Genomic DNA, 13,901 nt, shown 5'->3' with positions numbered 1-13,901 from the left:
TCTAGGTAAAATTTGATTTCCCATGCTTGAAATTCACTCCACCACCACAACTACAATTGTTTATTATTTATGTGTATATATGGATACTTAGAGGAAACAGAAGGAAAAAGCATTGCTAATGATGCCACCTCTAATTTCATAAGATTGATGTCACACAGAAAATATTCCGTCCCAGATTTGCCAGTTACTAGTTATTTGCCAGTTACTAGTTATACCACCTTGCTCAAGTTGCTAAATTGCTCTGATTCACACACTTTTCATCTGCAAAATGGGAATAGAAAGTATTGCAATGATTTAGAAAGACAATGAATATAAGTCGCTTAGCACAGTACTTAGCAATTAACAATGTTTCAATAAATGTTAGTATTAGTAGGAAAGCAATTAAAGGGGAAATAAACGTCAAATGACGTTTAACAAAGCAACAAATCAAGAAATATTTCTTACTCAGTTCATTTACATTATTTGCATTTGTTTTAATGTAAACTGGCATTTTAAAATTTAACAAATATTTTAAATGCAATATATTTGGAACCCTGAACATTTCAAGTCCACAAGGATATATCATATTTCAGCATCTGCTGAAGTGCAGAGCTGGACTGTCTTATTTAATTATTATGTCCTACCTAATTTATTTTATTTTAAACGTGACTTGGTAAATGCTCTACAAAATTTGAAATCATCCATCCAAATCTATTCTAATGTAAGAATGACATTATGTTAAACTCTGGATATTAATTATAAACTGTAATATTTTCTGATTATAGGGTTTTTTTTTGCTAATGTTGGTTTGTTAATGTAACTGATTTTGAAGTATAACCTTAACACTTCTTTATAACATTATTATAACCTTTTAAAACACATTTTGATATGTTGTTTTGATAATCTGAAGTGCTTTTAATAAATTCCAATTAAGAGTCACAATGTTTAGGGGCACCTGGGTGGCTCAGTGGGTTAAAGCCTCTGCTTTCGGCTCAGGTCATGATCCCAGGGTCCTGGAATCGAGTCCCACATCGGGTTCTCTGCTCAGTGGGGAGCCTGCTTCCCCCTCTCTCTCTGCCTGCCTCTCTGCCTACTTGTGATCTCTGTCTGTCAAATAAAAATCAAATAAAATCTTAAAAAAAAAAAAAAGAGTCACAATGTTTGGTACCATAAGCTGTGTCACTGTGGACACATTTCATTACATTGTGCCTCAGTTTTCTCACCTCTCAAATGGAGATAATATGGAGCTTTAAGATAATACTGAGTTACTGAAAGCATAAACTGAGAAAAGATGGGAAGTGCCTCACGTAAGAAGTATAGTCGATGGTAGCTGTCATAACATTAGCACAGCATCCAAGGTCTGTCATGGTTGGCCTCTGTTTACTCCCCCAATATTTCCTTCTCATATGTCAGAATTGGAAAATGCCTCCAAGTTTCTTTAAAAGGAAAATCTCTCTCTCTCTCTCTTTTTTGAACAGTTCATGCTATTTCATTCCTCCATAGTTAATGGCTGTCTGATTTCCTCTACATGGAAATCCTCATACCCTAGCCTGTTGCCAGCCTCCTGCTCACAACTTCAAGACAACCAAAGGCTCAGCTTCTCCATACTTGGTGTATACTTCATCTAGTGTAACTACCTGTTCATACGCCTTCCTCCTTTACAGAAAATGAGCTCCCCTGGTGTAGGAACATCCCTGACACCGTACAGTACCAGACATAAAGGACCCACTTCATACATGTTTGTGGAACAAACTGTACGTTTTTTTTCCCCTCACATTTGGACAAGTAAAGTATCTACTTAAAGTAGCTCTAAGTCAATTTGTCGTGTGAATCAACAATATTCACATCTCTATTTTCAATGCTGTCTGCTATTGTTGATATCACCTGAGCATTTTAAGTTATCTGTGTCTAGACTGAACGCACTCATTAGATAACAATAGCAGATATACTTGTTATTGAAAACTGCTGATTTAAGAAAAGGCAGGGGAAAATGCTGGACTCTTGTTTGTACTGAAAGGTTTTTCTTTGTTCTTCAGTTAAGTTGCCAAATGACAAAGCTGACCCTGATAAAGGGTTATGGAGTACAACTGTATTATGTTATAAATGCCTATTGCTTTAGATCAATATCCCAGAAATTTCCTGCTGTGTTTACAAGCCCAGCATACTAAAGTGGGCATAAATAAATCATTTATTTTACACTAACAATAACCTACAGAGAAGCAACTTAACTTCCTCAAACTTTCGTTCTGTAGTGTAAAAATAACAAAATCCTTACAACTTCTGTAAACCCTAAGTAGGCAGGCAAACAGTCCATGCAACCCCAGGTACAGGAGTGGGTTAATAGTGTAGAGGTATTCAAGTAAAATCTATGCTCTTGCCAATGCTCCATTCCTAATCATTCACTCCCATTTTAGGACAAATATCAGCTCTTCATAATTTGCTGATCTATGGAAGCAAAGAGATTGATGAAGATGTTATCCTTTTGGTTAGAATTATTTGTAAATCATACAGGTGAAGGAATAATCCTGGATCTTGCAAAATTGCCAAAGAATGGTAAATCGTTTTTTTCCTTGGGTGCCTGGGTGGCTCAGTGGGTTAAAGCCTCTGCCTTCGGCTCAGGTCATGATCTCAGGGTCCTGGGATCAAGCCCTGCATCGGGCTCTCTGCTCAGCAGGGAGCCTTCTCCCCCCACCCCCGCCGCCTCTCTGCCTACTTGTGATCTCTGTCAAATAAATAAATAAAATCTTTAAAAAAATAGTTTTTTCCTAATAAGTTGGAGATTATTAAAATATTGATAAAATAGACACACTTAAGTATTAAATTACTCAAAAACGACATGTAGAAAACACTATGCAAAGCCATACATGATGCACCCACAATGATTTCTGTTCTTCATAATTTAGTTTTAAAAATATTTGATCTGTTTTTAAATTCATTTGCACATATGGTTTTATTTTTTATTTAAAACACTCAATTTTGCTGTAACTTAAGAAGGATATTTTAGAATACTTTGCTATTTCACTATCATGAGATTATTAAGGCATTCTGAAATATTTTTCTTGTTTTAAAATATGCATGTCTCACAATGTGAAATACGCGTCAGAAGGAAGTATAAAATTAAATAACTCATTTAGGAGAATTAGATATGAAGGTTTATCTGTCATGTGTTTATGGTTAGTGCTTGCTCCCAAGATCATATTTATGAAATCCCTTGTTCCTTTCTTTGACATTTGAAAGGAAACATCATCATTCTTATGTCTTTTTTAAACCAATCTGTCGACACTGGTATTAAACAACTTTGAACTGATGTTGAGTTGTGTAACAAGTGACAATATCAACTCCCAAGACAGGCAAAATGCTTGCTTCATGAATGCGTTTGACAGGTCAGAAACCAACCTGATACTTACAAATGTGCAGTGGCAATAAGAAGGCTTCAAAAATAGGAAAGAAAGCTTCTATGTCTTTGGAAGCCATGTTTATATTCCCCGGAAAATATTATATATTAATTATCACTCGACTGTCTGGTGTTTGTTGCGATTCTGCTCCGGCACTGTATTTTTCAATAGCAAAATGTTTGCCACCTGCTCGTGGATAAAAACTCTGGCCCGTAGGTATTGCTGTTTGTAAATGACTCCCAAAGGCAACAAGACATAGTTTTCCCAGGTGGGCTACTCATTTACTTTCTGTTTTCTTTCTCCCACTATTCATCTGTGGTGACAAGTGTCAATTATGGGCAGGAGATTTATGGGATGGGAAAGATAAAGCCCAATTTACAAATCATTTCCTGCGCAAGCAGACAGGTGCAATGACAGAGCCGGCTTGCTGTAATTGAATTTCTTGCTGCTATCTACTCAGTCACAAGAAGATGTCAACCTCAAGGATGTTAGCTGTGGAAAAAGTCTTGATACACTATGATTTTGAATGTGGAGATGACAATATAGCCAAGTTTAACCCCGGACTCTGAATAGAATATAACAAACTAATTTTTTTTTTTTTCATGTAATAAGGATTTTCCTTACCCCTGCAATAGGCCTTGAATCAGGGAAAATGTGTCAAGGCAGTCTAACTTTAAGTTCACTGTCAAGTATTGTTAAAAAAATAAACTCCACTCTGATGTATCAAAAAATTGGTTTATATATAACTACTGATATACTAAAATTGAAGAAGAGTACACATGTTGGAGAAATGAACATTTTTTGATGGGTAACTAGTTTGAACCTTATTAAGATGAATGTTTGCTAACATATATAGGTTTTTAAAAAATAAGATTAAGGTGTTATAAAATCATTAAACATTAAACAGTTTTCCCATTTGTTTTAAAAAAGAAGTTTTAAATGTTGCTTTGTACCAAAGAACACATGAATATAATACATATATTCATAGGAAACTATAGCTGCACTAATTACAGTTTACCAGCTCTCAAAAACATCTATACCTCTCTTATTTCTTCCTGTTTAGTTTAATCCAACTTTCCAATGCATCTGTTCAGAGGCAAAGATTCACATGGGGCAATGACAATAAGTCAAAGCTTGGGAAGTCTGCAGAAAGTAGATACAATTAATACCTTTGTTTTGCTTTTTCATATTTTACTGAATTCATCTGAAATATGTGACACTTCTATTTTAAAATAGATCGGCTTATTTGATAGTCATCTTCTCAAAGTTTCAGATTTAACAGTTTTGGATTAATTTTTTTTTTTCTGAAAAAATCTTTCAAATCATACGAAGTGTGATTACTTTTGAAATAGAGAGGGAGAGAAAAAGAGGAACAAAGAAAGGAGGAGCTAGGAAGGGAGGGAGTTTTTGACAAAATTAGGTTAAGAACATTTTTAAAAATTCCCACATATCTGAAACATAGAAAGAAAATTGTTATCCAACAGACATTGTCTTATAGATAATTAAGTTAATCTCCAATTTTATTTGTAAAGAATTGAATGCAGAAAATACAGTGAATCATTGTGACTGTGTGTACTACAGTTTCCTTAGTAATATTCTTTTCAGTTTAACAGATACTGCCACATTAAGCAGTTTTATAAATTCTTAGTATGATCAGGAATTTATAAAATTTTCCATTTTTATGCATTTGACACAACACTGGCTATTTTGTTATGTTTTTAATTAATGTTTTACTCTCTTATACGCTAAGCGGTTTTTCACTGCTGTTCATTTTTGCATTTCCCTATTAATTGATTTATTACCCATTTCTGTTTCTTCAGTTTCATATATCAGATTTTCTCCTTCTTTGTATTTTTTAAAAAATATAAACTACTGGATCCTATTCCTTTGTCAGATATATATAACATCTACTGCCCATCATGTAGCTTATGTTTTCAGTTTCACAGGCAATTTTATCAATGTTTTCTTTATAGACTGTGTTTCCAGTAAATTTATTCTCTTTTCAAAGGTCATAAAAATAACCTATATTTTCTTCAAAATTGTTTAAGTTACAGTTTTTTTCTTTACAACTGTCTTCTTTCTGTGGAACTAATAGTTATTTATTATGCATAGTACAATAAATAGTATTGTAGTACTATTTACTTAAATCTGCCACCTCTGTCATAAATCGTATTTCCATGTGTTTAAGATATTTGTCTTTTTGCATGAGAATACTTACCTGTTGTTATTAGCTTATTTTCTTAATTACATAGCTTCATACTACACCTTCCTATCATTTTATTTTTTTCAAAATTGTTTTAGCTATTCTTAGCCATTTTCCCTTTTCATTCAGTTTAGGAATGGAGTTTTACACAAATGCACACACTGTATTAGAAATCCGATTTCAATCACAGTGAATATATAAATCCCCTTAAGAAGGTTTGATGTATTTATGGTATGAAGAATTCCAAATAATAAATATTGTCTACCTTTCTATATTTTGAGATTTTCATTATGTCATTTAAGAATGTTTTATAGTTTTCTATATAAAATCATGCATATAACATTGTCCTTTATAGATTTTTATCTGTTTATTTTTACAACTGCCAATTTCATTTTTAAAATTATGTTTTCTCTTCGGACAACATTCATTTTCCAACACCGTGTGCTGCACACTGAGGAAGATGCCCTATATAAGCACCTAATTTAATCGTCAAAGCAGTCCTTGGAGAAGACGTTTTCACAATTTTACTGATAGGAAACAGATTAAAAAGATTTATGTAACTTTCCCAAGGTCACTAAACCTGTAACACTAAGAACTGACAAGTACAATATAGAGTCTGCATGGAGTAGAACTAACTTATTTTTCTTTTTGAGGAAAGTGAGTTTAATTATTTGCAGGTTATTGCATATGAATCTTAAGAAAAACTTTTTTTTAACCGAAGTTCTCTTTGTTTAGTGTGGCTGTAAAGACCCCAAACCACATTTTATAAGAATAAGGTCTGGTGCTCTGTCTCTACTCCAGAATCTCCTTTTCTTTGTTTCCCACTTAGTCCTGTGTTAATAATTGGTTTAGGATCACTAGTTCAGAGCTGGCTGCAATTCCACGTAGCCATTCTGAACCAAAGAAGGATTTTGAGAAATGCAAGTTTCTTTATAAGTGCAAGTTGCCACTGGTTATTAAAATAAAAGCTTTCTCATATACAACCTTGTCAGCAATAGCACTTAGTGACCTACAGGGCAGCTATTTACTAAAAACAGGAACTCAGTAATTGAGGCTCCTATATACTGTCTCTGCAAGCTTGCACCAAAACATACTACAAAGGCTTGAGCTAAATGCTTTTTAAGCCGCTAAAGTTTCTACTTCAGCATATGTCTATGCCCAAAATACCCCAGGTCACCACGACTTCCATTATATTTCATATGTAATTCCCCATTGATTAGAGTTGGAATTATCCTTAGTTTAGATGAGAACAAAATTAGCCTTCAACTAGACAAGCCCTACCTTCAGATACGTGGCATTTCAGAAATGGCCTTTCCAGGAGGGCTTTGGTAGATCAGTAGCCTGTTAAATGGAGAGGCTGCTGCTGTGTCTTAGGCTTCCTTGATTTCTGATCTATTGTGATCTTTATGTTGACCTCAACCGAATATGACTCACAGGTGAAGAAAAGTTCTAATTTTAGGACTATATCATAGGGCACATTGGACAGGGCCAAAAATTAACATTTATTGAGCAGGGTTTTTTTTTTTTTTTTTTAAGGCACAGTTTTTTATTAGAATCTTTACATATATTATCTCATTCACTCCACAAAATAAACCAATAAGGTAGCTGTGATTAGAGTCTTTGTACGCAGGCACATTTTGAAGTTGAGAAAGGTAAAGGTAAAGAAGCATGTCCACAGACACATGCAGAAACTAGCTGAACTGAATTTAAGTAAAAGTACTCCGGTTACAAAGCCTAGAATATTACAGCATACTATTATTTTAGCTTTTGGTTTGGGTATTAGTCACCAATTTACTGTACATGAATTCCAGTGACTGTAACTTTCTTGATTATAACCTAAGGGTTAAGTTCTCCCCCATACTTTATCACAATTTACAATAGGCACGGAGAATGTTAGAACCAGAATAGTTCTTAGTGCACCAGAATCTGATTTCCATGAGGACAGGGGCTTTGCCTTATTCACTGTCATATATTCAGCAAGGAGAACAGTTATTAGGAACACAGTGAGAACAAAGTGAATAAAGTAAAATATCTCTCCAACTCAATAGCTTGAATTTTATAGCTAGGGCACTGAGATTTCGAAAAACAAAATGACTTGTCAAAGCTAAGTGTTTACTTAGTAGGAGATTGGAATAGAATCCAGTTTTACTTGTATTATGGTCAGTGGGTTTTCCAGTATTTCAAATTGCCCCTAACTGGACAGCACAAGACAACCCTTTTCTGATCCATGTATTAGAAGTACAAAGAACAGAAACAAACAAACAAAAATCCCATATATGGGTGTCTTTTGTTAAAGACTGCTGAGCATGGCGTGAAGCACTTTCAAGAAATTTTCAGTTGGGTAAATTGGCTGAGAAAGAATACATGATCAATTATTTATAGTAAACCATTTTATGACCTTCAAACTACAGCACATAATTGTAAATTTTATGAATTGGGAAAGTTTTTTTTCTTACTATATAGACTTAGTATTACAGCTCTTGAAGTCAACAGCTACTTTATTTTCTTTCAGATATTAAAACTCTTTAAGAATAATCACCTAGGAATAAACCTAAGAAATTAAGAGAACTTACATAAAGAAAATAATAATTATTTATTCAGTTACAGGAAGACATATGTAATTCAAAAAGGTATAGATTGTTTTCTGAGATAGGAAAACTCAACATTGGACAGATAATCTGCTTTATTCAGATTATTACATAAATTAACATAAAAATGACAATTCATTGAGAACTTCCAGAGGAATTTTTTTTTTTAAACTCAACAAAAAGATAATATAATTTAGCTGGGCAAGTAAATACTTGAGAAGATTCAGTGAAATTAAGAATGATAATTATAATTGAAATATAAAAATCTAAATCTGCATTAAGTTAAATGTCATATTAGGCAAAAAAATAAACAATGAAGAATTAATATTAGAATTTTCAGAAAGAGGCTCCAGTCTCTACATGGCTTGGTAGAAAATTTAAGCCTTTAAAAATACTGTGAGGAGGATATATTTTGTAGTAAATAATGTCGAAACAACTGAAAAGATTAGTGGAAATAGAAACACCATGCTGGATATAAAATATATTCTTGATAACTTAAAATTTTAACATAAGCCATTGAATAAAAGAACATGTGAGTAACTATTTTTTATAACATTGTTATGGATAAGGTTTTTCAAAGCATACTATGCTCACAGAACAATAAGCAAATGATAGACAAAAAAATTTAAACTTCTCTGTGTCATGGGATACCATATATAAAATGAAAACACAACAAATTGGAAACATCTGTACATATGTAATTTGAGATATATCTTATTTGTTTAATTCGTTCAGTTAACAAATATTTATTTAGTGCCTAACTTGTCCTAAGCACTCTTTTTAAGTTCTGAGCTGAGCAATGTCTCAAACAGACTTAAAAATACATATCTGATTCTAAGATGCTTACATCCTAATAGGGGTAGGAAGGCGATATCTAGGAAGTAACATGAAGTAGAATAAATACTATGCTAACAGTGAAAAGTACTAATGAGGAAAAATTAGGCAGGGAAAAGAGATGGGAAATATTGCTGATGGGTGCAATTTTAGATCAAACATATAGATCACCTTAAGTAGTACAACCTTACCATATATTCCTTTTTGAGACATAAAATGAAATAAATGGAGACAAAAGCATGCACACGATAGGCATAGTTATCTACTCTGCATTTTTAAATTAAATTAAATGGGATTTTACTGGACATTTTTAATTGTGTAATTTCATCAGTAGATAGGTGATTTAGGATCCTGTAAAAATGGGAGGTGACGTTGTATTTTTGAAGTAGAAGAAAGCAAGGCAAAGGACCGCTCCTTTTATCCTGTGAATGTCCACAGGAACCTCGCCGATCTTTTCTCAGTCACCTTTTTCCATGAATTGTTCCTCCTGATTTTCTTTGATTGAATTGTCAAGCATTATCTGCGGAAACCTTTCTACTATTACCTAACTGCCACTTAATATGCTTCTCACATGCTGCAAGACATAAATGTCTGAGAAATGAATAGGAGAAAGATGATTCTGCATCTGTTGTTAAAGACAGCCGTCATTGCTCTCAAACGAAGAGAACATTGGAAAATATTCTGGTTAAATCACAGGATCTGCTAAAAAAAGAAAAAGTGTGAAGGACTAATAGACATTCTAGGACAGAGGCACGTTTAATGCTTAAGTTCTAAATTCCGGATACTTACACTATGTGTTTTGAAGGGCACTAAAAAGACACCCTTGATTCTTGGTTCTAGATTGCATACAGAAAAGCAGTGTCTATCGGACTGCTTGTATTTACAAGGTAAACTAATGAATTTGTGTAGAAAAGATGTCTGGAGTTGCTAATGCTGGCTGCTATGTTTGCATTATCTGTTCTGCTCCAGTTTCCCAAACCAAATCAATGATTATTTACTGAATGCCGCCACACCATCTACTTTATTCTCGATGCTCTAGGGGATAGAAAATGATTGATTATACCTTATGTCCCTGACTTAAAGGAGGATATAATCAGGTTAAGAAAGTAAGTTGTAAGTGCAGAAAATAAGACACACACTTTAAAGAATGCCATGGATTTTTACAGGAGGAATCTTTACAACCCAGAGTCAGATTACATCACTCTTCCTCTGACACTCCCTAATGACTTCCCAGGTACCTCAGTTAAAAAGCCCAAGTCCTTAGAGTGGTTACCTGACTTCACTGCCTACTACCATCTCCGCGTTACATTTTAGTGATTGTCTTGCCACATTACTAGAGCTCACCAGGCCGTCCAGCCTAATGGCTTCACATACGGTGTTCCATCTGTCTAGAACACTCTTCCCTTAGACATGAACATGGTCACTCCCTTTCTTCCTCTCTGTCATTAATGTCACCCTCTTACTGTTAAAATTGTTAGTCAGCCTCTACCTTACCACTCCATTCCTACTCCCTATTCTTTATTGCTTTCTAAAAACCACATAGTTCATTAATTTATTTTGTGGCTTATCTCCATCATCTCTCTAATATTTCTTTAAAAAATAAATTCTAAAATTTTTAGAAATTCATTTAAAATTCATTTAAAAGAGGGGCACCTGGGTGGCTCAGTGGGTTGAGCCTCTGCCTTTAGCTCAGGTCATGATCTCAAGGTCCTGGGATGGAGCCCCACATCGGGCTCTCTGCTCAGTGGGGAGCCTGCTTCCCCCTCTCTCTCTGCCTGCCTCTCTACCTATTTGTGATCTCTGTCTGTCAAAAATAAATAAGTAAATAAATAAATAAATAAAATCCTTAAAAAAATTCATTTAAAAGAATAAGTTGCAGCTCCAATGAGGGCTGCAATTTTTTTGTGTTTTTTTTCCCCACAACAATTTGATGGCTTCTCTACTACCGCCTGATACAAAATACATATATAGAGAGACTTAATGAACAATAGGGAGTTCACAGAAGAAAAGCATGAGCGAACCTTAAATAAGGGGGAAATATGATTAAGCGGGGAGAAAGAAATGTAAAAAGGTGATGATAGTAAAAAGAGAAATTATGCAAGAAAAAGTCCAAGGAATTATATGAAAGGCTGAAGCAGTTCTGCTATACAGAATGTACTAGATTAAAATCTCTTAAGAATCCCCAAATGCCCTTTGCTGGTTACAAATCACTTTTTTAAGGACTCTTTCCTCCTATAATTTTGCTTTCTCCATTGAAAGCCTCATGGGCAATTCTAACTTCAAATGACCATGTAAGACAGAAGTGCTTGTCTGGTAACAAAAAAACACAATACATATAATTACATAATTAAGTGACCAATAACTACTGATTCCAAAAGTGGCTTTCCTGCTAATTCTTTCTAAGTATTAATGCTAATTTATATTTATTAGACATATTAAGGTTACTCTGAAAAATAATGTAGCCTGGAAACTGCCAAGCAAATGAAAATCACAGTCTTTAACTTACTGTATTACTTATGGGAATAGATACTAGAAACTGAGTAAATTTTTTTTCTTTTGTTGTCAATACTTTCATTAGTGTCATCTTCACAAACTTGTAAGAAGATTAAAAAAAATTTGCTGCTATGTGCTCTAAATGTTCATGCAGATATAATGGTATTTAATACGGTCACTCATTTACAGGTACTCAGTTAATACCCAGAACTTTTTTGCTTTAAAATAAATCAATTTGTATGAGTGCTACAATAAAATATCAGAATAAACTCTATTTTAGTCTAGGAAGTGAAAATACTTGCTAATATTTTTACATGAAAGAAAAACTAGTGTGAAAATCTCTATTTATGCTAGAATCATACTTATTTGAACTAAAGAAGTCCAAACATGTCTCTAACTTTAAAAGAACTTTCGAAAAATATGATTTGACTGGAGAATTGGGGAAGCAGCCTATAATTCCTTCTCTTCTCTCATAAATAAAGCCTCCCAGGAATTCCAGTTAGATGGCTCTTTATTTGGCTGATGTGCCAGAGATTATATTGAGAACTTTATACTTTATCTCATTTAATGGGATAAGGGAACCATGATGTTAGCTTCTGTGGGAATGAAAATATAAAGAATGCCCTCAAAGAGTTTATCAAGTATTAGGTTCCTAAGAAGGACTAAAAAGTTGTAGGAATATATTTCTCAATTACTCAAATGGATTTAATTAAATAGTAGTTTCTGTTGATATGGCCAACCCCTTAAATGTGTCTATGACACAGTACTATGGACTTAAAAATTCTAAAATCTGAAGATTTAGAGGAAAATAAAGACCCAAAATTAGGTAGTATTTCACATAGTCTGCTATACTCAACTAAACACAGGTTTGTTTGTTTGTTTGTTTGTTTGTTTGTTTTAAGAGTGAGAAACAGTTTTGAAGTGATTTTATTAAAGCATTTTCTACCAGATATTTATTAATATTTTCTAAATCCTCATTTAGCTTATAAAACTTTAAAATGAAAAGATTTCTCATTCGTTAAAATCTTCCAAATAGCCAAGTTATGGTTTAAGGTGTTTCTTTCTTTTTTTTTTTTTTTATTTCCAGCATAACAGTATTCATTATTTTTGCACCACACCCCGTGCTCCATGCAATCCGTGTCCTCTATAATACCCACCACCTGGCACCCCAACCTCCCACCCCCCGTCCCTTCAAAACCCTCAGATTGTTTTTCAGAGTCCATAGTCTCTCATGGTTCACCTCCCCTTCCACTAATTTCACATTAAAACAAACAAACATGCTATTTGTGGAGCATAACAAATAGCATGTTTGTTTGTTTTAATGTGAAATTAGTTCCAATGTTTAATATAACTCACTATAAATAGGTTTTCTTTCTTTCCCTAATTTCTAAGCTGAATTCCATGTGCAACTCAAATTAATTCATATATTTATAAAATATATAAGTAATATAGACTCTTTACAGATAACCTAACTAAATTTTCTAAGGCACAAGACCATCAATCCTCAGTATATTTCCAACTAGGTTAAAATTTGAACTGAATTCTATAATCGACAGTAGAAACAATAGATTTTGATTTGTCAGATGAGAGAAATCAACTCTTTCTTGAGAGAGAAAAATCTCTCCATGAACATAAACTGAATAATTTAGTTGTTTTAGCAGAAATTATTTATTTTAACAGAAAATAATATAGTGAATAGGCACATTTAGAATTATTCCTATCTCAATTTAATCTTAATAGGATACTACTATATAAAAGAAGTATAATTATGAATATTATAATTGAAAACATAACTGCAAATAAAATGAAATGACTATAAATTATCAAGCCTATCTAAATTGCATCTATTTACAAAGGAAATGCTTAATGTTGCCATCATTTTATCAACTAAATATTAGGTTCTCTGTGTTTTCCGTGTTAGAAAACCAACCAGTGTGATAATATGAGGTCTGAAAAAAATTCACCATGATGACAAACATAAAATTCTAGTTGAGAAGATATTGTGTATACAATATAGCAGAAACAAATCAAAGATAACAAACCTTTAAATCTATTCAGCTAATGAACTGAGTTGTTTTGACTCTGATAACACATCTTGAATAAACTTTTCTGCTATAATCTTCAGATTTCTCTAGATTAAATTATACCCACAAGACTTCATCAATACATATTATGGAAAAGAAAATTATTTATCCTCATTGCCTTTTTCCTTCTGACACAGAAAACTTCCAGGGCACTGAATCTATTCAATCAAAGCTATATATTCCATTCAATACCTATTCAATAAAATACATATATATTGTTTTTATTTTAAATTTTATACTGAAGAGTATACAGTTTTCAAGTCAAGTTTATTTATATTCCCCTTATGCTGATTAATACAGATTGAATTTCATGGCACTGAGATCA

The 13,901-nt window shown here is 33.2% G+C and overlaps 1 protein-coding gene across 7 annotated transcripts in view; it reads right to left on the bottom strand.

Moving 5' to 3' along the window:
* Positions 1 to 13,901, bottom strand: part of EPHA7 (EPH receptor A7) — a 170,697-nt gene that overhangs the window by 49,238 nt on the left and 107,558 nt on the right. The window contains exon 6 of one of the 7 annotated variants that reach the window (XM_032339037.1): positions 8,350 to 9,701. The exons of 5 other annotated variants lie outside the window; for them this stretch is intronic. In XM_032339037.1, the coding sequence (XP_032194928.1) occupies positions 9,685 to 9,701 (17 nt within the window). In that variant the 3' untranslated portion in view covers positions 8,350 to 9,684. Of the gene's footprint in view, positions 1 to 8,349; positions 9,702 to 13,901 lie in introns of those variants that run through there. One more of the 7 variants, XM_032339038.1, reaches the window with a different exon arrangement.

This window comes from Mustela erminea, chromosome 4 (genome assembly GCF_009829155.1).
Source record: "Mustela erminea isolate mMusErm1 chromosome 4, mMusErm1.Pri, whole genome shotgun sequence".
NCBI lineage: Eukaryota > Metazoa > Chordata > Mammalia > Carnivora > Mustelidae > Mustela > Mustela erminea.
The sequence above is the reverse complement of the archived record's forward strand: the minus strand, read 5'-3'. Positions and strand labels throughout refer to the sequence as shown.